Raw genomic sequence first — 22,874 nt, 5'->3', positions numbered from 1 at the left:
CAAGTGCAACCCAAAGCGCTTCACACACAAGACTGATACATAGTTCTAAGACAGTGCCGAAAGGGAGCGGCGTAGTCGCCATGCATTCCCGTGACAACAAAGTCATTAATGTTTCAGATTAGCTTTCTAAATCAATTCAGATGGGAAAACTATAGTTTGTGTTTTTGCCTCTGATGGGGGCATTTTAAGATTACAGCCCACCCCTTCACCACCATCATGAACACACACACACACACACACACACACACACACACACACACACACACACACATGCACAAACAGATGAAGGCACTTCACCAAAATCTTTTGAGACTAGCCTCTGACCTCCAGCACACAGCATGTGTTTTATGCAGTGACATGTGGAACAATGTTTATGGACATGACATCAGCACACAGAGGGATTCTAAGGTTTTATTATAAGCATGAGTGGGGATATCTCATCTCATATTACAGATATTCCATTACAGGTTATAAGTACAGTATAGTTTAGTTTGGGAGTAAACACAAATGAGGAGGATATACATAGTTTTCTTGCAAAAATCATTCTGCTGATTTTTATCATTTTTATAGGCCTACATGTTCCATGAACAACACAGATGCATGTGTCAACATGTTCTGTGAGAAACTCTCCAACAGTGAAAACAAACCAGGGGTGTAAGATGCTAGTAGATATTATCCTCTGAATGACCTCAATGTGAACTTGGTAGATATTATATCCATTTGATAATGACCTCTGTAAGAATGAACATGATACAGTTTGGATATGATATTGTGTCTGAGAGTAAAGAAATGCATTGTGAAACTGCTGTGGTATTTTTTTATGTGTATTAGCTGGGTTTGTCATTTTATGAGCTTGATACAAGGCTATAGACACACACACACACACACACACACACACACACACACACACACACACACATACACGCATGCATGCACGCAGGCACGCACACATGCCGAAAAATGGTTAAAAAATGTTTTTGAGTATGAGTGTTGTACTGTCAAACGAATGGCAAGCCCAAACATCCAAATTGAATGAATGGAAAGACAAAACTAGCTACCCATAAAAATATAAAGTAACAGGTTGCTTCATAGCATTGTGTAAGACTATTTACTATCATGTACATTAACTACAGAAATGCATAGCATACAGGTCAAGATATCATATCTGTTTCAGTTTGAGAAGTTTTGGCAATACCATTCACCATATTTAATAGCTCTGCATATTAAAAATACCATACCTACAGTAAAGTTAAGTGGTGGAAGCATCATGAGTCTTTGTCTCCTGGCATACAGTAATACTGGCAAGTGGTTCCAGAGGAAGACATTAAAGTTAATGAATCGCCAAACTAGAAGCCAAATCCAGAACCTGAGGACCAAATGAATGTACCATTGCATATCCACAATATCTAAACATTTGTGACAAAACTTTACCTTGATAAACTCAATAAACAGTTGATAACAAAAAAAAAAAAAAAAAAAAAAACTTTACCTTGACCACACTATCTGTCTTTTGTTGAATTTCTCTCATTTGAGGTTAATTGGAAACACGCCAATCTGGAGCCTTCTCTTTAAAGATTATACATTTTGTTCCTTTTAGTTAACATTAACATACATGTACTCACAGGTAAACACAAATAATTATTCTCAAAATGAAAACTGTCTATTTCTTTCTTACTGTTGCAATTTGCATGGCAGTATCCAAGCTACAAATGAAGCAACAATGTAATCTGATCTATGCACCTCTAGCAGTGACACAACCAACCCCCTTATATTAAATTGTTTCTATCACTGTAGTCAAAATAACTAGGAGGACATATTGAAAACCCCTCTTCATAACTGATGTTCACTGGTCAACAAAGGTCTTTCCTTTCTCATCTAAAACCTTCCCTATGACAAACACTGAGACACTGGTCTTTTGAAGTGAGTCAGCTGCCCCCCCCCCCCCCCCCACCCCCTCTCCTCACTGACTGGTCCCTACACTGTATCTACAGCTTGCAACTATGTAATGCTTGGACTGTTTCCATGGCAAATGAAGGCCTTGTCTGGTCCGGCAGTGATCTGCAGGAGAGCCTTGGAGCCACCCACCAGATTCAGTTCATTTCCACACTGTGCTCAGCAAGCGCGGCCCAGCCCAGAAACACAACACAAACTACTGCCATGTGTGTCGTCATGTTGTCTGATATATCCTGGATACCGTCATTTGATACTGTGCCGTGAGGTAAAACAATGCCTCGTTGTTGCATGGAAACCAATGTTGAACTGCTAAGGAGGAGGGTGGTGGTGCTGCAGGCAACTGTCTCCAATGTAATGTTGATGACTTGAATCTTAATATGCCCTTCAACATGTTGTTCAACATGACACAAATTTGTTGCTTTGTGGATGTGGCAAAAGCTGTCACATTGACTAACTTAAGCCACATGCAAATACATAATCTTATATGGTGTTTAAAACCTTTAAATGTAAGATAGTTAACTATTTATTTTCCCACATGTAACATGTCCTCATGGTTTTGAATTCTCAGATAAGGCATTTAACACCAGAAAGGATGAAACATTTTTATCGCTAATGTTGACTGGGGATCCCCCTAATTACACAAAGCTTACCACACACTGCACGTCAAATAGCAACAATGTAGACGACTGTAGGATCAGTCAGCAACACAAGCTTATTTGTGTCTGCTGGAGGATGTGATGTCATGTAGATAGGGTGAATCACACCAAACCCATGAGGATTGGGGATTCCAGTCCTTGACCAAACCTGACTTAATACCACACCAGTCGGGGCGTCAAGGTGATGAGACACCAATGGTGCTCATCTTGTACTGATTAAATATGGGGCTGAGCTCTGTCATGTGTTAACTGTTTGAAGGGACCAACTGTACTGGATGTAATCTTTCTGTCTGATGCATTTTTTATCAGAGCATACAGTAAGGCCATCTTTAAGTGAAGTGTTGCCATATATCTGACAGTAACCCATGCCACCCTTCGTCATTTACCTATTTTTTTGAAAGCCCCATTTAGTCACAAACAAGTACCTTGACCAATTTAACATGATTTATTTTTAAATGTATTTACTTTTTTGTATGTATGTATTTATTTTTTACTTTATATAGTCAATTTATTTGTTGTCTGTCTTGTATAAACTTGATTTCACAGAAATGCTGGCAACTATGTCACTCTGTCTGGCATCTTTTGCCTTGTATCATTTGTTATTATTTTATTTATTTGTTATCTCACGGATACGCACGGGTACAGAAATTACGCTACACACATACAACTTTCTTACTTACTTGCCTTTCAATGGTTGGAACATGAGATTGGACAGAAAACAGAGGCCATCCTCTAGCCTCACTGACACCAGGCCACATCTCAGTTGAGATTGATAGTGGGTTTGGAAAGGATGAATTGTTTTACCACTTCAAAGGGCATAACTAGCAGTGAAATTGAACTTAATTGGTAAATTAAACTCTTACCATCGTTTCAGAAGTGCAGCAATTTTGGAAACAAGGTTTTAAATGCACTTATTTACTCAATTCCAAAGAAAATACACATCCGTATGTGTTTAAGCCATCTGTACAGTAAATGTTTTGACACGACTCTACAAGCGATGCAGGTGCAAGGTCTCATGACCTCATTACAGGTCTGTCTCAGGGATCAGTACTTGGGTCAACGTCTTATATGCAGGCATGGTTCTTTCCAAACTAGAATATTGCAATGCATTATAAGCTGGCCCTCCTGCTGTGAGACCATTCCAGATGGTTCAAGATGCAGTTGCAGTCTTTATCCAGCCAGAGAAAACACATGTAGCTCCTTTATTAATTACTGTTTATTGGCTTCCTATAGCAGCCATAATTAAATTTGAATGCCTCACTCCGGCTTATAGGACCCTTAACTGGATCTGCACCTTGCTATCTTAATTCCATGATGGAGCTCTACACCCCCTCTCAGCTGTTACAGTCTTCTGATGAGTGTCCACTAATTTAGCCTTCCATCAACACAAAGAGGTCATGGCCCTTATCTTCTGGGATTCCTCGTTGATGGAATGATTTACCCAGTTCTCCCCATTCTAGCAATATATTTCAATATCGTCAATATAGCAATATATAGCAAAATCGTCATTGTTATTATTCTGTTAATTATGTTTATACTGTATACAGTCGGGAGAAAATTTATTTGATACCATGCTAAAGTTGGCTAAAAAGAGTAATATAAAATCATCATTTGACAATAAATCTTAATGTCTTAATTAAAAAAAAATGAGTAAAAATAAAACCGCTAAGTACACCAATTTTTCTTTGTGATTGAAGAATGTATCGTAAATAAATAAATGTTCTTCCTAAATGCTAGGGAGAAGGAAGCATTTGACCCCCTATGTACTGTAACCCTATGGGAATTTAACACATAGGGTTAACATAGGGGCAGGCAGATTTTTATTTTTTAAGGCCAGCTATTTCATGGATCCAGGATATTATGCATCCTAATAAAGTTCCCTTGGCCGTTGGAATTAAAATAGCGCCACATCATCACATACCCTTCACCATAGCTTGGCATGGTGCTTTTTCCAGTAGGCCTATTAGCCTGTTTGATGCTCATTGAGCTCAATGCAAATCAAACAGGCTAATAGGCCTACTGGAAAAAGCACCATGTCAATATCTAGCTATAGTGAAGGGTATGTGATGATGTGGGGCTATTTTAATTCCAAACATTACCTTATCCATGAGGTTACATTGTTAAATAGTGAAATCCCCGTTATAATGACCGACTTTGGATATTGGAGCTTACTGACTGTGCATCTTCAGTTTTAACTTGACGTGAAGTCATAATCCCAGAGCCTATTTCATTCCATTTCTTTCCAATTTATCCTAAGTCATCAATACATTTGCACAAACTTCTGGACTGTTGAGCAATGATTATATTCGCCTGTCTTTGATTCATTTGTAATAGAGACTGATATTGTTATGCCAGTCTGTATTCGAAACAGCAGGTGTCAGTCTACAGCTTTGCTAGCATAGATAAATTGATATTATGAAAAGCAGGTGCCATTGCAACTATCTTTCTCAACAGTTAGTTTTTAAATTATGGGTCCACACATCTCAAGCATGTTCTGACTCAAAGCAAAAGTGACATTTTGTAAAGTCAATTCTGTGTTACTGTGAAAAAGAAGACCTCTCCTTTTCCCCTTCTGCAAACTTTTGACTGCCTTGTGCAACGCAGACTTTGCTACCTCACACATTCATTTGTTTTGTGTTCATTGCTGTGTATGGCTGTGTCCAGAAGTCAAGCGTGCACGCTGGATAGTACATTCTTTCCAGTAGCGTCTTAGTTAGCTTGCTCCTCAGTATGCGTCCCTACCTACATTTGGACAGCACTAACTAGTTGGCGTCACCTGACTCGGGGAGGGGGGTGTGTTGACGATTTGCATGACGTGTGGAGCTTGACCTGCGCTGCGCAATGGATTATGGGATATCTGAGGGCAAAAAAGATGCATCGATGCACGCTTGGAAATCACGCCAAACGAAGTACCCAACTAGTGAGAGCGCTTGACTTTCGGACAGTCTATTCTGACGTAACTTCCGGAAAATGCACACTGCCCAGCGTGCGTACTGATGTTTCAGACACAGCCTCTCTGTGTGTGTGTTTGTAGGTCTGTGTTGAACTGTTGATTTTATCTGTGGTGTTAATGGTACAGCCTCCTTCCCCCACACACACGTCCTAGTGGTTCAGTCCAATCACTAATTAGTTAATGGCCTAGCCTATTTAAGGTAGGGCTCTTTCACACAGGGTGTGACACACACGGGAGACAGGGAAGCCGCATGGAAGAGGTGGAGGTCCTGGATTAAGGGAAGTCTTGACGTTAGTTGAAGTGTAAAATGTTAACCCTTGCTTGCTGTGAGGCAAAGGGGAGAGTTGGTCCATAGTTTTGCAATGTCGCCTTGTTTGGACCTGTTGCTCAGAAAGTTGCCTAGTTAATTGCCTAGAAGAAGTGTTGCCTAGAGTGTCTGGAACCCTGATGATCATGCCTGGACTCTGACCTGATTGTGATTCCCTGATCTGCCCGTCATTGGAAATAAAAGGATATTTTGTCTTGTACTGCTATCTCCTGCCATCTCCTTCCCTCAACACCACCATATCGTGTTGTACCTCCCACAACGTGGGGTGACCGCCTTGGTCCCTCACAGTTACATTATGTGAGGACACATCATTTTACTGTAGGCAGGTCTTTATTCAGTTCACCATGCTAATGTTTTCAAAATGAAAGACTGGTTCTAAATTTTAAATTGGTTTTCTGGATTTAAATAGCAATCAGAAGGCCAATGAGGAAGTCCACGTTACACATTTTCCGATCAACCTAAATTAACAAGTTAGTGGATCAGTCTATTCTAATAAATCACGCATCTTTCATAATATAAGGCCGCCTTGATTTCGAACTTGCACACTGTGGGTCTAACAGAAGTAAAGAGGGAATGGGAGAATTCTTTATCGTTTTTGAGCGGTAACCTATGGGTAACCAGGTACCGCCAGGTAAGCCATGGTCTTTGGAGGTCCAAACAAACGCATCACCATGGAAAATACATAGGAAGTTCTCTGTCACATCTTTTTTTTTAAAGCCAATCCATGTATGGTCATATAAGCCGAGTTCAATGCAGTGCAAAACATCACAGCAGAGTTCAATGCCTTTGGAAACACACCATTAAAATAGAGATACCTACCAGTTCCTATGTGATTTCCATGCTTATGTGTTTGTTTGCACCTCCAACAACATGGTGTAGCTGGTCTGTGATGTAAGTTTGTGTGAAAGAATACATGTAACACAGAAGTGTGTAACTAATGCACGTAAAAAAAAGTGTACAGGGCCACAGCTTCAGGAAATACAAATTGCATACTGTATGCCTCATTATGAATTTCAGGGGGACCCCCCTCAAACCAAGAAGTTTGAGTGGAATATATAAGAAAGACTGTCCTAAATGCTCAGTCCTTTACACAATTCAAAAGAATACAGTCTGCTAAATAATTCAGTTACAAGCAAGATTGTAAATCATGTCTGATGTGTAGATAAGTGTGTTAAACCCTATTTTGCAATATACTTTATGCAGTATACAGCAAAAACACAGGAGACAAATTAAGCTTTATGTTTTACCCACATTTTAGCAATTACAAATGTAGTAGCCCTATAACTTAATGAAGTATCTTGACTTTGAGCTCAACATTTCTGCACAACTCCACTAACGGACATCTATAGGCTAAGGACCATGAAAAAGGAGCATTGATTAATAGGTTACATTGAATAATTTAGATTTATTTGGTGAGATTATACAAATACACAGGAAAAATAGAAGTCAGTGAATAAGTATTTGCCTGGTATAGTAGGATGAGGGCAACACAACAAATAAAGTATTTACTTTTTATAATATTAAGCTGCATCAAGCATAGCCATTCTGCTTTTAAATAACACAACATTGCAGTAAAAAAATCAGTGAAGGATAGGAATGTACACAAAGCAAAATATTAAAGCAATACAGTATAGGCTGAACACCTGGGTTTATTTATATACATGCTTATAGGGACAAGCCCTCATTCAGCATCACCTCATGGGAGAGGCAGCAGTATGGGTTTGCAAGAAAGATCTTGTGCTCCATAAATAGTTTGCTCACCATACTGTGGAACTACACATATCTTCCCTTTCATAAAGTAATTTAATACGGGAATTCATTTTTAGACTTCAATCATTTCTGAAGGCTCCCAAATTTTGCAGCATATACATCAACAAAAACACAGATAACATAAACATGAACACTTCTTGGTCATGCTGTACTGAAACAGATGAGACCAACAATGACAAGTGGATGTCCCTATAACAACAGTTAAGAGTGATGGCTCACTATAGACCCTAATGCCATGCAGGTTGGGATGCCAGAGCGAGCACAGCTAAATGAAAGCCACTACAGAACACCACTCTACTAATGGCACAAAGCAAAGCTGCATCACTTGGAGAAGGCAGCAAAGTTAGTATATAGGCAAAAATGATTGACCTAAAGTATACACACATCTTAGATTTGAAAGGTGGCAGTTGCCTGTGTGGGGTTTCTAACATATTTCGGTTTTAAGGTAGCATGTTTATGTGAGTGACATCTTTTTGTAGCCCGGACTAACTTTTGAATGTATTGTTACACAATACTGACCTTAACCATAAAACACACATTTTTTAAAAGGACACTGTACAATTAGATGATTAAGTATGGACCAGTAGAAAACTGTAAACAGGATGGGATATACTGAGAAGAACTGAGGAGGGAGGTGATTACTTAGGATAAGCATAGGTACCACAGTGCATCTGGAATTGCATTTCCTCAATTGAAGCAATATAGAGGTGCCATTCAAAATTGTCATAGTTTTCCTTTTCATGTGCAGAACAAAGTATTGCAATATGTGGACATTAAAAACAAATGTATCTATCAAAAACAAAGTGCATTAGAAATAATAAGAAGCACACACTTTGCTCATCATATGCAGTGGTGCTAGAAATTTTGTGAACCCCACAGATTTTTGTAAATCTGAGCATATGACCTAAAAAGTTACCAGATCTTATAAAAATTGAAAACCTTATAAAATGACAAAGAAAATCTGTTATAATGTCTATTTACAAATTTGAATTAATACAAATGATTTGTTTGCTGATCAAATAAATCAATTTATGCAAGAATGACCTTAGAGTGAAAAGAAGTCAGCCGTTATGAAACACAAACACAACCATTAACCATTTATTGGAAGGGACAGTAATTGAAAGGAGGGGTTCACAAACTTTTTAGCACCGCTGCACCTTCCAATGCATGCCAGATTAATGGGATTCTTAACAGGGGCTTACAAAATGTATAAAGCAAACATACATATTTTTCATGTAATACTGACAGAAAGAACATCTCTATCTTCCCATGGGGTTATTCCTAGTATATTATGCTTCTGAGCTTAAGGCTCTGTGCGTCATGCTGTGTATCAAACAATCCAATCAATGCTAAAATCAACAAATTGATACATGCCATTATCCTATGGTATGATTGGAGCTGGAAACAAACACATATGATCCTCTGTAGGGTATTCCAGGGTTGTGAAAGGCACAGAAATATGTTCTCAATACAATAATAGGACCGTGTGGTGAGTGATTTTCTTTTAATTCTGTTTTGCCAGACAACACCTTTAATTCCATTTCACTCTAAGCTTTTTGCAATGATGAGAGCTCTTCAACTGAGGTTTGTTTGTATGGTCCCTTACTAAATGGAAACATTAGCACAGAGGAAAGGTATGGTTGTGACTTCATTCTGCCCCAAGCTGTGGGGTTTCCTTGACAGAAAACACTACTTGTTGTTCATTGACAGGGAATGGCTGTTTGATAACATAGAAGTATGTTAATGTGACATGGAATCTATTAGCAAACACAAAAGAATAGAAAAAATACTTTCAGTCCATGGTGAAACTCAAACTCACACACTGAGCAATTATGAGAGCCATTTCTATGACACACCCTGGTGGTTAGGGCTGTAATACTCAAGAGAAGACTTCCTACAGGAGGCCACTAGTTTCAGCAAGCATGCTGCATATCACAGCAAAACATTGGAACTCTGCATGGTAACTCCTCAGGCTGGAGTTCACTAAGGCTAACTCACAGCTCAGACATAGAAGGCAAGGCATGAGTGAGTGAGTTAGACATGCTCTAGAAGCCATTGGAAGAGAGACTTGTACTCATGCATTTTTCTGTCTGCTGCTGGCTCTTCAGGCTGTGCTTCCTCATAATACCTCAACAGGGCCTGAAGCAGCTCCCCAATTCGCCACTGCCTCTCCCTCACTTTCTGCATGACCTGTGGGAGCTAAAGAAGGGAAAGATGCGTTACACAAACACAATGGAAACAAAACATATGTTTGTCCTCTAAGAGCTTTTGATCTTCATTCATTGCATTTGTCCATGAGGCAAAACCTGAAGAGCAAGGCTGGACTGGGACCAAGCACGCACAAGTCCCAGAAACAAATGCAATGCTATTGACATATGAGTTGGGAGGGGCCACTCAAGCTTGAAATCTCCTGCTAATATTTAGGGCCCCAGGAACTTTAATCCATGAACACTGCAAACAATACAATCTAACCAAGTGTTATTTTTATTCAGAGTGGTCATGATTTCATCTTAATATAAGATCAAAGAGTAGGCGGGGTGAACCCCGCCTGAACTTCCTGGGAATTTGAATTTCGCCCGGCAGCTCAGGCTGGAAACCAGCATATCTATTTTCGCGGTTCACTGCCAGAACCTTTGGCTCCAATCAGAAACGGCCATACTCTAGTCCTGGCACGCAATTGGCGCGCCGAAAACGAAACTTAAGCAACGCAGTAGATACAAAGCGCAGCCTCGCCAGACTGAGAAATTAAAACATGGTAATTTCATCCTACTCTGCATGTTCAGTTGGGGGCGAATTCTCCCATGTGTGTAAGGTTGCGTAAGTCAAACTAAAGTCAAAGTAAAAAAAGTAACTAAGTGCTTTTTAGCCTGGGTAAATCTGTAATTTACGTGCAATGTGGGATTTAAGCATTTTGGGCAAGAGCAACCCCAAAATCTGTGTGTTTCTTATGTAAACAACTCTTGTGAGTATTCTGCCACTGGCACTGAGCACCTTTTCAGCTATGCGCCCCAGAGGGCTGTATTGAGCCACTACAAGCTGAAACAGCATATTGCTCGATGTCGATAGTACGCCTAGTTCTAAATAAATGTAGGCTACACAGAACGTTACAAATTAACATTACAGTATCGAAACAGGTGCTGATACAGCTTCATGTTTTCCCCATTACAGTGTTGCACGGAGGCATATTTCCCAACATTACCTTATCCATGAGGTTACATTGTTAACACTAGAAGCGCCGTGCCGTTCTGACCCACTTATACCTAGAAGCACCGCGCCCCTGTCATTAGACCGCTTTGTTGTCCTAATAGAAGCGCCGTGCTGGTGTGAACTACTTAAAGCGCGGCTGAGGCGGTCAAAAGACCGCTGAGTCCTCAGACTGGGACGCTTTTACTTACAGCTCTGGAAGAGTTCTTAAAAACTTTAAGCAAACTTGACTTTCAACTTTTTCATAGTATTTTATTTTTTATATTTCGTTTTTACATTTTGTATGCTACTTAGAAATTTTATTTATAGGCTATTTTAAAACGGAGGCATGCGTTCTGTGATTAGGAGCCTGACCCTAATCCAGGCTATTCCAGATAGTTTGTTATTAAAAACCATTAACGAAAATTAATTGTTTGTCGACGTTGAAAAACGGTCGTTAATTCAGTCAATGTAAGCTACAAAATTCCGCTCATTGCAGGGATTGAACCCGGGTCGACTGAGTGCTGGACAAGAGATCTAGCGTTGCGCCATATTACACTGTATGATTCTCGGTATCTGTTTGGTAAATCTAAATATATAAGAAAATGCTTATACATTAGTCTGAGCTTTAAAAGATACAACTAGGCTATAGAAGATATACAACTTAGAAGATATACAGTACAACTATAAATGTACGTAGCCTAGGCATACTAAGTAAGCCCAAATAAATCCATATGAGAACTTTGCCGAAGTCCAGTTGCAAAGATGAATGATTTGGCCGAAACTAATTTAAATTCGACAAGTTTCATCTGGAAATAATTCATAACAATCGCTTGCCAATGTCCTTTGTTAGCTGCGCACAGATTTATGATTTGGCCGAAAGTAATTTAAATAGGCTACGACGAATTTCAGCTGAAAATATGTTTTACACATGTAGGCCTATGCCTCGAACAACGCCGCATCGTTTTCAAAACAAACCAAAGATTTTACCACTGTAAATCGCCTCCATAGACTATGCCATTTAAATGAAAAATAGTTATTAAAACTAGAATTGCAATTCCAAGGAATTACCAGTGCATGAAAATGAAAAAATGTATAGATAGATGATGTAGATATGGCTACTAGGGTGTAACTAGGGTAAAGATGGTGATTGTATAGTTTAAAGAGAGTTGATGTGTGAAGGTAGACAGTTTAAAGCTTAAACATTCCAGTTGTAACTTAACTAATGATTTCTAAAAGGTATGTTAAAATGTTAACTATGTTAACAAAGATAACCAGGTTGATTGGTTTACTTAGCTAATGATTTCTAACAGTTATGGTAAAAATGCTAACAATGCTAACTATGTTAACAATGCTAACCAGATTGATCAGCTAACTTAACGAATGATTTCTAACAGAAATGTTCAAAATGCTAACTATGCTAACAATGCTAACCAGGTTGATTAGCTAACTTAGCTAATCATTTTTAGCAGTTATGCTAAAAATGTTAACTATGCTAACCATGCTAACCATGCTAACTAGCTAACTTGCTACTGAGGACTTTTATTTTGAAACATTTGTTAATAGGGTATCCATGGCTGCCACTATCAGGAATAAAGAAGTTACTGTAGTAAAATCATGTTGGTTGCTATGGAAACGGTCATAAACGCTTAATTTTAATGGTTGCTATGTTGGTTGCTAGGTACATGGAGGTCTCATGTAGTTGACTGGAGGCATAGTTGATGATAACTGACAGTGGGAATGGTTGAACAGTTAAATAGATTAGTAGTTTCAATGGTTAAATGATTTAATAGTGTATTATTGCAGTGAGGACTTTTATTTTGAAACAGCTGTGGACAGAGGAAACAGTTTAACAGGTATATGTAGTCTTCACAGAGAATGTATGCTTAAAGCCTGAGAGAGAGAGAGAGCTGCTGCAGCTGGCCTGGCCACCTGGCAGAAGATTCTAATTGCCCTATTATGATGTCATAATCACAATGTTAAGTCTATGGGGAAATGTTAATAGTTTTTAATTTATAGTTTAAAAAGTATAAAAGTTACAAAGTTGAAAAATAAATAGCACGGGTGTCCTAAGCAAGACCTACGTTACAAAGTTTGAATGAAGTTTCTACGTTAAACGGTTGAAGCTGCATTAAATGCGTTAGAAGAAGAAGAATAAGAAGAAGCCTAGGAAGAACAGTACAGTGCATTTTCATGCACTGTAATAAATCACATATATAATACATATTGCAAATATATATAAACTATATGTTTTATGGTAAAATATTATTCTCATGCCCGACTGACAGGAAACCCTTGCGACATCTGCTGTGAGAAAAGAGAATAGCAGCCTGAAAAAACATGGCCGAACGTGAGATTGGCAGTGTTGTCACATAAGGAAGAGCAAAATAGCTCTTAAGTACCGGTGTGCTTTTGATCATGTAAAAATACTGGGTGATAAAACACGCGTATTTAGGAAAAGTCGTGAACGTAGGGTCCTGGAATTTAATCGAGTGAAAATATAATTTTTTTTAATCACTGCGGTCAAAAGACCGCAGCCCGGCAGTTTTAGGTATATCTAGGTCAAACCAACACGGCACTTCAAGTAATACGTCTCAGCAGTCAAATGAACGGCGCTTGGTGCTTCTAGTGTTAAATAGTGAAATCCCCGTTATAATTACCAGTGTTGGGGAGTAACACATTACATGTAATTGCGTTACGTAATTTAATTACAAAATAAATGTGACAGTAATATATTACAGTTACTGGAGAAAAATGTGTAATTCAATTACAGGTACTTTCGAAATTTTTCAAAATTACAATCTGAATTACATCTCAATATTGTCAGCAAAATCTTGCAAAGAATATAGTATGTAAAAATAACTGTTTCCCTCCACAGCCATAGTTTGATACGGGACCTTCTGATAGGCTCTATCACGTCTACAGCGCCATCAGCGTAGGCCTACATGCCTGCCTGTAAACGTGTTATGATAAAGAAAACAAAAAGTCTGTGACCTATCTGTATGTCAACTCAGATTGATATTACAGTACAATTTGGCTTTTAGTCTGACCTTGTGGTGATTATCATTATATTATCCTCATAAAAAATGTGATGCTAATTCATGTGTTAAAAGGGGCTCAATATAGTCTGGGAATACCCATGCTGCCTTGTGCGCTTGTACCGAACTACTCGCCAGCCTGGAGACCAAGGCCGAAATCTTCGCATGGATTTGAGGACTATATACATCATTAAAAAATCAGAAAAGTAATCAAAAAGTAATTAGTTACGTTACTCAGATAAAGTAATTCAAATAGTTACATGACTATTACATTTTAAACAGGGTAACTTGTAACTGTAACACATTACATTTCTAAAGTAACCTTCCCAACACTGATAATTACCCACTTTGGAGCTTACTGACTGTGCATAATACTAGCTGCTACAGCTTTATGTTATTCCCCATTATAGTATTTGGAGAGACGGGTGCGCACATCCAAAAAAATGTTCAGACAGGTGCCAGACAAAAAATGTGTCAAGAAGTAAAGGTGATCGTCTGCACACTGTAATGGCTCCAAAATAATTCTTTATTTGGTAAAAGGCAACGTTTCGATCAACAGATCTTCATCAGGCAAAGTAGGTACTGGCATAGAATGGAAGTGTCCATATTTGGATGGCATAACGTCATGAAGGAGAAACACAGCTTTCCAACGACACCACGCATGAACATGTTTTGTATCACGGTCGCGGTAGTTTATGCCACGTTAGAATGCTAACTTTTGGCGAATTTAGAACAAATATACAGGCGTGATCAGACAAAAGGTAATGAAATAAACCTCTAAATGTGTAAATCTGACTTAGTTGTTGTAGTAGTGTGAAATAATACATGATAAGTTGGCAAACCGAAACAAAACTATGTTTATTCCTGCCGTGTCTCACCTGGAGTATAAAGGCTATGTCGCTGCGTATTGATAGTGCTTGTGGTTCAGCTGTGGTCACGCAATTAACGGCAAGGACGGGCTTTGATGAGCGCTGTATCCTGAAGTGACAGCTTAGTAAATTCCACGCAATATGGCAAAGCAGCATTCGCTGCATAGAAAAACTCAGTATTAGCGCTTTATCCAGCCCTGGCTGTTGGCCTTTGCCAGCTTCATCAAACTTTGCAAACTCAGTGTGATGTTGTTACAAATACGTGCAAGTGCATTTGACTGGCATAAAATCGGCATGTCTCAAACTGACCGGCCGGTCGCCGGTCATGGCCGATCACGTGAAAATCGGCTGATTCCGGTCACCAGCCGATCGATCTGAGCATCTCTATTACTAAGGTGTAGCTAGGGTAAACATGGTGGTTGCATAGTTTAAAGAGAGTTGATAGTGTGAAGGTAGACATTTTAAAGCTTAAACATTCCAGTTCTAACTTAACTAATGATTTCTTACAGGTATGTTAAAATGTTAACTATGCTAACTATGCTAACTCGCTAGTGAGGACTTTTATTTTGAAACATTTGTTGCTAGGGTATCCATGGTGGCCACTATCAGGAATAAAGAAGTTACGGTACTATAATCATGCTGGTTGCTATGGAAACGGTCATAAATGCTTAATTTGAATGGTTGCTATGTTGGTTACTAGGTACGTGGAGGTTTCATATAGTTGACTGGCGGCATAGTTGATGATAACTGATAGTTGGAATGGTTGAACAGTTAAATAGTTGAGTAGTTTCAATGGTTAAGGCGAGACACGGCAGGTGAAAACATTGTTTTTTTTTAGCATTGTTCAATTTCGAGATTTTGTGCTAGTTTGCTACCTTAGCTTGTATTCTACCACCCTACTACAACAACAAAGACCGATTTGCACATTTATGTGTTTATTTCATGACATTTTGCGCGATCCAAACACTCCCATCCATGGCTAACTGACACCCTACGCACACAGAGGACCAAACTCAGGTCTGCAGAAAGGAAATGGCACAAATCAAAAACAACAGATGATCTCAAACACTATCAGACTCAGACACTCCTATCCTCTTTCTCAACTAGCATCACGGCTGCTAAAACAAACTTCTACAATGACAAGATCAACAACGCTACAGACTCTCCACAAACTCTTCTCAACCTTCAAAACACTACTCAACCCTCAGCCACCTCCTCCTGCGTCCAACCTTACTGCAGACAGCCTAGCCTCATTTTTTTACAAACAAAGTGGCAGCAATCAGCAGTCAATTCTCTTCACCAGGCGCAGTTGCTAAAACCTCTCAACCTCTGACGGCTTCTGGAACATCCCTTTCAACATTTGCGCCGCTTTCCGAGAGTGATGTAGTTAGACTCCTGACATGCAGCCGTCCTACCACGTGTGCGTTGGACCCTATACCGACGAACCTGCTTCAGTCCATCGGCCCGACCGTCATACCAGCCATCACGCATGTGATCAATGCCTCCCTAACATCCGGCACGTTCCCAGCAGCGTTCAAGGCGGCCCAGGTTACACCTCTACTTAAGAAACCTTCACTCGACACGGCTCAAGTCGAGGACTACCGTCCTGTTTCGCTACTGCCTTTTCTATCCAAAGGCATAGAGCGAGCAGTTTCTAAACAAGTCTCAGAATTCCTCTCATAATCTTCTGGATCCAAATCAATCTGGATTCAAGACCGGCCACTCCACCGAAACAGCTCTGCTGGCTGTAACAGAAGCCTTAACACTAGAAGCGCCAAGCGCCGGTCATTTGACCGCTGACGCGTATTACTAGAAGCGCCATGTAGGTTTGACCTAGATATACCTAGAACGGCCGGGCTGGGGTCATTTGACCGTAGTGATTACAAAAAAAAAAAATCTTTTCACTCGATTAAATTCCAGGATCCTACGTTCACGACTTTTCCTAAATACGCGTGTTTTGTCACCCAGAATTTTTACATGATCAAAAGCACACCGGTACAAGCTAGTTTAGAGCTTTTTGCGCTCACTTATGTGACAACACTATGTTGTCTCGCGTTCGGCCATGTTTGTCCAGGCTGCTATTCTCTTTTCTCACAGCAGATGTCGCAAGGGTTTCCTGTCAGTCGGGCATGAGAATAATATTTTACCATACCATGTGCAATATGTATTATATATGTGATTTATTTTAATAACTATTTTTCATTTACATGGCATAGTCTATGGAGGCGATTTACAGTGGTAAAATGCGAGTTTGTTTTGCAAACGTTGCAACGTTGTTCTATTAGGCAGGCCTACGTGTGTAAAAAATATTTTCAGCTGAAATTCGTCGAAGCCTATTTATGTACGTAGGGTGCGTATGCCTACGTACATTCATAGTTGTATCTTATCTTCTATTTGTAAGCTATCTTTTAAAGGTCAGACTAATGTATAAGCATTTTCTTACATATTTGCTGGACAAACAAATCTATTTCCAATTGATTACGGTACATTCATTCAGCGGCGCAACGTTAACTCTCTCGACTACTACGCAGGAGACCCGGGTTCACAACTTGGCACGAGCGAAATAAAGTAGCTTATATTGACTGAATTTTCTGACTGTTTTTCAACGTCGACGAACAATTATTTTTTGTTAATGGTTTTTAATAACAAACCTGAAATAAACGGATGAATCGCAATACTGTTTACCATTAACGAAAAAAATTTTCACCAGCCAATAATTTTCTGAGCCAAATTGAGCCGCCATCTGACAAACTTTGACTAAGCCAGTTAGACTTTTTGCATCTAAAAATAATTATATCATAGAGACACGCGAAAAATAAACGAGCCTAGAAATTAGGCCTACATGAGATTTTCCCACTGGACACACCACCTCAGTATTGTGCTCGTTGCTACGATACACAGGACTCACAGTGAGTTGACATGGGGGAAAGAAGCAAACAACGTAGCCTAATCTTGATCTCGCCTTACATACTTTCCTAATTCCTACGTAGGGCTAGTCAGACTTTTGTTAAATCTTCAGGGCCCGGTTGCACAAACACCAAAACCAAAGATTGATGATATGAACCAAATATTCTGGAACAGACGGATTTACAACATTGAATGCGATAGGCTATTAGGCTACTGCGACTTCCACCGTTCCCTTTCCAGGGATTGCTGCGCTGTTCACAACGCATGCAGTCTACATTGAAGTGAAACGTGCAGAACGTTGTCCAAAACAATACAATAACAATAACATTGTGTGTTGAGATCTAGTACAATATAGACATCTGTAGACATGAAGTGGCAACTAAAGCCATTATCAGTCATGAAAACTTTGCCGGCTGCAACCTCATTTAGGTTTTGGCTGAGCCAGCTAGCCAGCCAACTACTTCATCAGCCAGCCGTTATTCTCAAAGCAAATGGCTTCGGGGTCTATACATAACACACTATCCATTGCAAACATAGCCTATTTGAAACCGATCATTCCCCATCCCCCATACACTCGTCTAGGCTAGGCTAGCCTACTACAGATATCACCGCGGCATCGAGGACAATTAAGTGCCTCCCCACCCCCACCGCCTCTCTCTGTCCCCTGCATAGGCTAGGCTGTAGGCTGGCTGTTTAGGCAACTCGTGGAAGAATGCGCAATCATGTTTCATCGCATATGTGCGTTTCAGAATGTTCGAATTCGCCAGCCTGGTGTAGTTGTGTGAATAGAAAAAAATAGAATAGAATATAGCCTATATTTATTGATGCCTTGCTTAAAAAAACTTCCGCCATGAACAAGTCGGGGATCGAACCAGCAACCCTTTGGATATGAGGCCGAAGCTCTAACCAGTGGGCTACAGCTCTCCTCTACCTATTAGCCTGTTTGATGCTCATTGAACTCAATGCAAATCAAACAAGCTAATAGGCTAACTAAACAAAACTGAACAAAACACCATGCCTACCTCTAGGTATGGTGAAGGGTGTGTGATGATGTGGGTACATTTTAGTTCTAAAGACCAAGGGAACTTTATCAGGATGCATAGTATCCTGGATCCATGAAATAAGTGGCCTTTAAAAATAAAAAACTGCCTAACCCTATGTGTTAAATTCCCATAGGGTTACATAGGGGTGCCAATATTTTTGACCCCAGTATTTTGGGAAGAACATTTATTTATTTATGATACATTATTCATTCACAAAGAAAATTGGTGTGTCCTTAAAGGTTGGATTTTTTTTTTTTCCTAATTTTATTACTTAAGCCATTAAAATCAATTTCCAAAAGATGATTTTATATTCCTCTTTTTAGTCAACTTTAGCATGGGGTGCCAACAATTTCAACCATGACTGTACTGGTGAGTTTGACAGCGTAAGGATCAGATTTCTAGACCTGTTGGCGACACACTTAAAACGGATCTTTATAAAAAACCCACGGACAAAAACACAATTTTGCATGGCAAAAGTTACCATCCCACTCCCTTAAAACACAGTTTACCTATTAGTCAATTCAATAGAATTCGACGCATCTGCGGCTCTGATCAAGATTACACAGTGCAGAGTGCCGCCATGTCCGAGTGCTTCAGAGAACGAGACTATGCAGAATGCTGGATCCACAATGCTGTAGACAGATTTACAAATGTGGATCAAGAACAATGTAATAGTAGAAAGAAACACAAAAAAGACGGCAAAAGACTATCCTGTATAATACAATATTCACCGCTAAGAAAACCTTTTGAAAACATTGTAAGGAAGCATTGGCCTATCCTTAGCTCAGACCCCAAACTAAAAGATGTCTCTTTTAGACAGCCCCCACGGTTTGTTTATAAGCGTTAAATTACGCCTAATTTACGCGACATCCTTGTGAGAGCAGACCATACACAATCTAGTCCAACCACACATTTTTTCCCACCGGTTCCCAATGGTCATTACAGGTGTGCACACTGCGCACAATGCAACTTTACATACAAATGCAAAACGTATAACCATCAACACACCGGTAAATTCATACCGATAAAAGGTGTCACAACATGCAACACCAAAAATGTCATACCGATAAAAGGTGTCACAACATGCAACACCAAAAATGTCATCTATATGATTAAATGCCCACTTGCGTACATACTGGAAAAACAAAGCGCTGCTTAAAAACACGCATTGTGGAGCACAGGAGTAACACATGCTTAAATGACGAAAAAAATCCAGTGGCAGTTCATTTCAATGCATTAAAGCATAACCTATCCACCCTCAAATATATTGGGATTGAACACGTCTCTATTCCCAGACGAGGGGGAGATATAGATAACCTCCTCCTCAGAAGAGAGGCTTTTTATATACAGATTAGACACCATCTCTCCAAAGGGTCTAAACATGTATTTTGATCTTAAACCCTTCTTGTGATATTTCACCATAGTCTTCCGTATGACAGCCAATTATAAATTCCTATACACTTAAATCATTTTTATAAGTATTGTGATTGTGCAAAATGCATGTGCTGGCAAAACATCAGTGCAGAAATATTATGCAAAAATGCATGAAATAACAATACATACAATGTTGTTATGCAATGAGATTTAGGCCTAGTGGCTGTGCTGATTGCCACCCATGGGTGCACCTGCCTGTTAAAGGCAGGTGCTTGATTACTAGGCCTAATTGGTCATGTGATATAGGCCTTGTTCTATGCCAGTACCTACTTTGCCTGATGAAGATCTGTTGATCGAAACGTTGCCTTTTAACAAATAAAGAATTATTCTGGAGCCATTACAGTGTGCAGACCATCACCTTTATTTATTCCCCATTATAGTGTCACAAGGTGACCATATCCATGAGTTTACATTGTTAAATAGGGATAACGCTGTTAAAATCACCCACTTTTATTGGAGCTAACTGACTGTGCATCTTCAGTTTTAACTTAAAGGAGCCGTATGTAGGAAATGTATTTCAATTAATCATAAAATGGCCCTGATATGTCACTAGACATTTAGAAATCATGCTAATTTCAAATACTTATATCACTGACAACAGTAGTCCGGCCAAGATATTTTCATTTAAAAGTGAAGTTGCAGCCCTCAACTGATGTTGATGTTGTTATGTTGTGTTTTGGTTTGATGCGCCGCCCTACACTTATCTACGAATCACGAAGTCAGTAGTATTTCGCCATCCGGGTTGCCAGCTATGCTAGTTACCACCATAGACAGCTGCAGCTACAAACGTGTTGGATAAAATATGTCTACCGTTATGGAACCTAAAAGACCTTGTTATGAATCCGAAATACGTCTAAATAAAACAAGGATTTAGGAGATTGAGACGGCTGAAAACGGAGAAGAATTTGAAGACAGACGTCAGTGTTGTTAATTTGCTCCTGGACAGGTAAAGATTCATCAGTTTGGCTAACTTACTTGTAGGCTACTGTAAATGGACATTCAAATAGCCTATTCATGACAGTTGAACAAATTATGCAAGTTCGTGCAAAGTAACGTTATGTTGACCATATGGAGGAGGTGGGTCATTGAATTGAAAAGGTAGGCTAAGGAATTGTTTGGGAAATAAAAGCAGCTATAGTCATTGCTAACGTTAGCAATGCATTATCAGAGTGAGTTTGTTTCTCTGTCATTATGCTGAGGAAAACTTGCCATTGAAAGCTAGCAGCCTACAGTACGTTCCTGCTGCAGCTAGCTGGCAACCGTGACTCAGAGGGGAGGGGGAGGCGATTCACCGCTCTACAGTATTTTGAAAGTAATTGCAGTACTCGTTTTGGCCCAAATCCTACATACGGCTCCTTTAACTTAACTTGAAGTCATAATCCCACACGAAGCCTATGCTATTTGAATCTGTCAATTTCTGTCCAACCAAAGTCATCCATAGATTTGCATGTCTGCACTATTGTCGAGCAGCATAATTTATATTCTCCTGTCTTTTGGTTCGTTTGTAAAGGAGGCTGGTATTGTTATGCCGATCTCAGATGCTATTTCTTTCTCAATTCTGAGTTTTTAAATTATGAATTTACACATCTCAAGCACATGTACTGTACAAACCTCAAACCAAAGGCAATTCTTTAAGTCAATTTGTCAAGCTATGCGATGACACACCATTTTACTATAGGCTGATTCAGTTCAGCATCTTTACGTTTTCAAAATGACAGACTGGTTTGTGTTCTTTCTAGATTGAAATGGCATTCAGAGGGTCAGTAAGAAGGTCCACATTCCACGTTTTCATGTCAGCCCAACTTAACAAGGTGGTGGATCAGTCTGGTTCTATTTTAAATAAATCATGCCTCTTTCATTAGGCTGCCTTGACTTCGAACTTGCCCGCTGTGAGTATTACAGAAGCAGGAATGAGACACTGAAAAGTGTGTAATTGAAGTGTGTAAAAATTAAGTTGTAATGTATGAGGTTGGACTGATTTACTGATTTACTTTCAATTTTGTATATCTTATTTGTTGTGTTTGCACATGTGAGTGAAAAAAAGATAACAGGTGTCAATAGGTGAAATATCTAAACAAACAAACAAAAAAATATAGTGACCTGTTGGAGCTCCTTGCTATTCTGATGGCCCAGGTGGAGAACAGGCAGTTCAGCAATAGAGGCTGCAATCCACTGGAGTAAGCTCCTCAGCTGGGGGTCAAGGCCAGGCTCCCTTAGCTCTGTGTTGATCACTAACAGTGCCCGCTCTCCCTGTGCATGGACCCTTTCCGCCCGTGCCGTGCCTGCCATGCACAACATATATTTTCAAACATGTTATCATATTTGCTATAAAGACAGGGTATGTCCATCAAGATCATTAAGCCATACAGCACTGTATGTTGAGCATATCTGACTGATGCCACGAATGACATTCTTAAATATTAATATTAAATCTAATTTGGTTAATCAGGGGATTTAAAATTACTTTAATAAATCTTTGAGGCATGGATAAATGGAATGTGTGCAGTACAGGGGGATGCAGCAGAAAGCCTTAATAACTACTAATTACAAAAGTACAAAACAGAAAACCACAAAAAGAACATACACAGAGCTTGGACTCAACTAAAAGAAAAGCTTAAAATCATGAGGCACATGCAGATATGTACAGTGAGCTACACTGTATCTTAAATCACAATTCAAACTCTCATCAGCAAGCCCACAAGATGGCTGTGTTTCCCACGCTCCTGGGCTGACTAGGCAA

At 39.5% G+C, this 22,874-nt stretch overlaps 1 protein-coding gene across 5 annotated transcripts in view; it reads right to left on the bottom strand.

Annotated features, from left to right (window-relative positions):
- Positions 1-7,275: 7,275 nt before the first annotated feature.
- The window catches only part of akap11 (A kinase (PRKA) anchor protein 11), a 58,967-nt gene continuing 43,368 nt past the window's right edge, over positions 7,276-22,874 (bottom strand). For all 5 annotated transcript variants that reach the window (XM_062533726.1, XM_062533725.1, XM_062533727.1 and 2 more), the window contains 2 exons: positions 22,235-22,416; positions 7,276-9,859 (listed from right to left, as the gene is read on the bottom strand). In XM_062533726.1, coding sequence (XP_062389710.1) covers positions 9,695-9,859; positions 22,235-22,416 — 347 coding nt within the window. In that variant the 3' untranslated portion in view covers positions 7,276-9,694. The remainder of the gene's footprint in view (positions 9,860-22,234; positions 22,417-22,874) is intronic.

The sequence above is a fragment of the Sardina pilchardus genome, chromosome 4 (assembly GCF_963854185.1).
Source record: "Sardina pilchardus chromosome 4, fSarPil1.1, whole genome shotgun sequence".
Lineage (NCBI taxonomy): Eukaryota > Metazoa > Chordata > Actinopteri > Clupeiformes > Clupeidae > Sardina > Sardina pilchardus.
The sequence above is the reverse complement of the archived record's forward strand: the minus strand, read 5'-3'. Positions and strand labels throughout refer to the sequence as shown.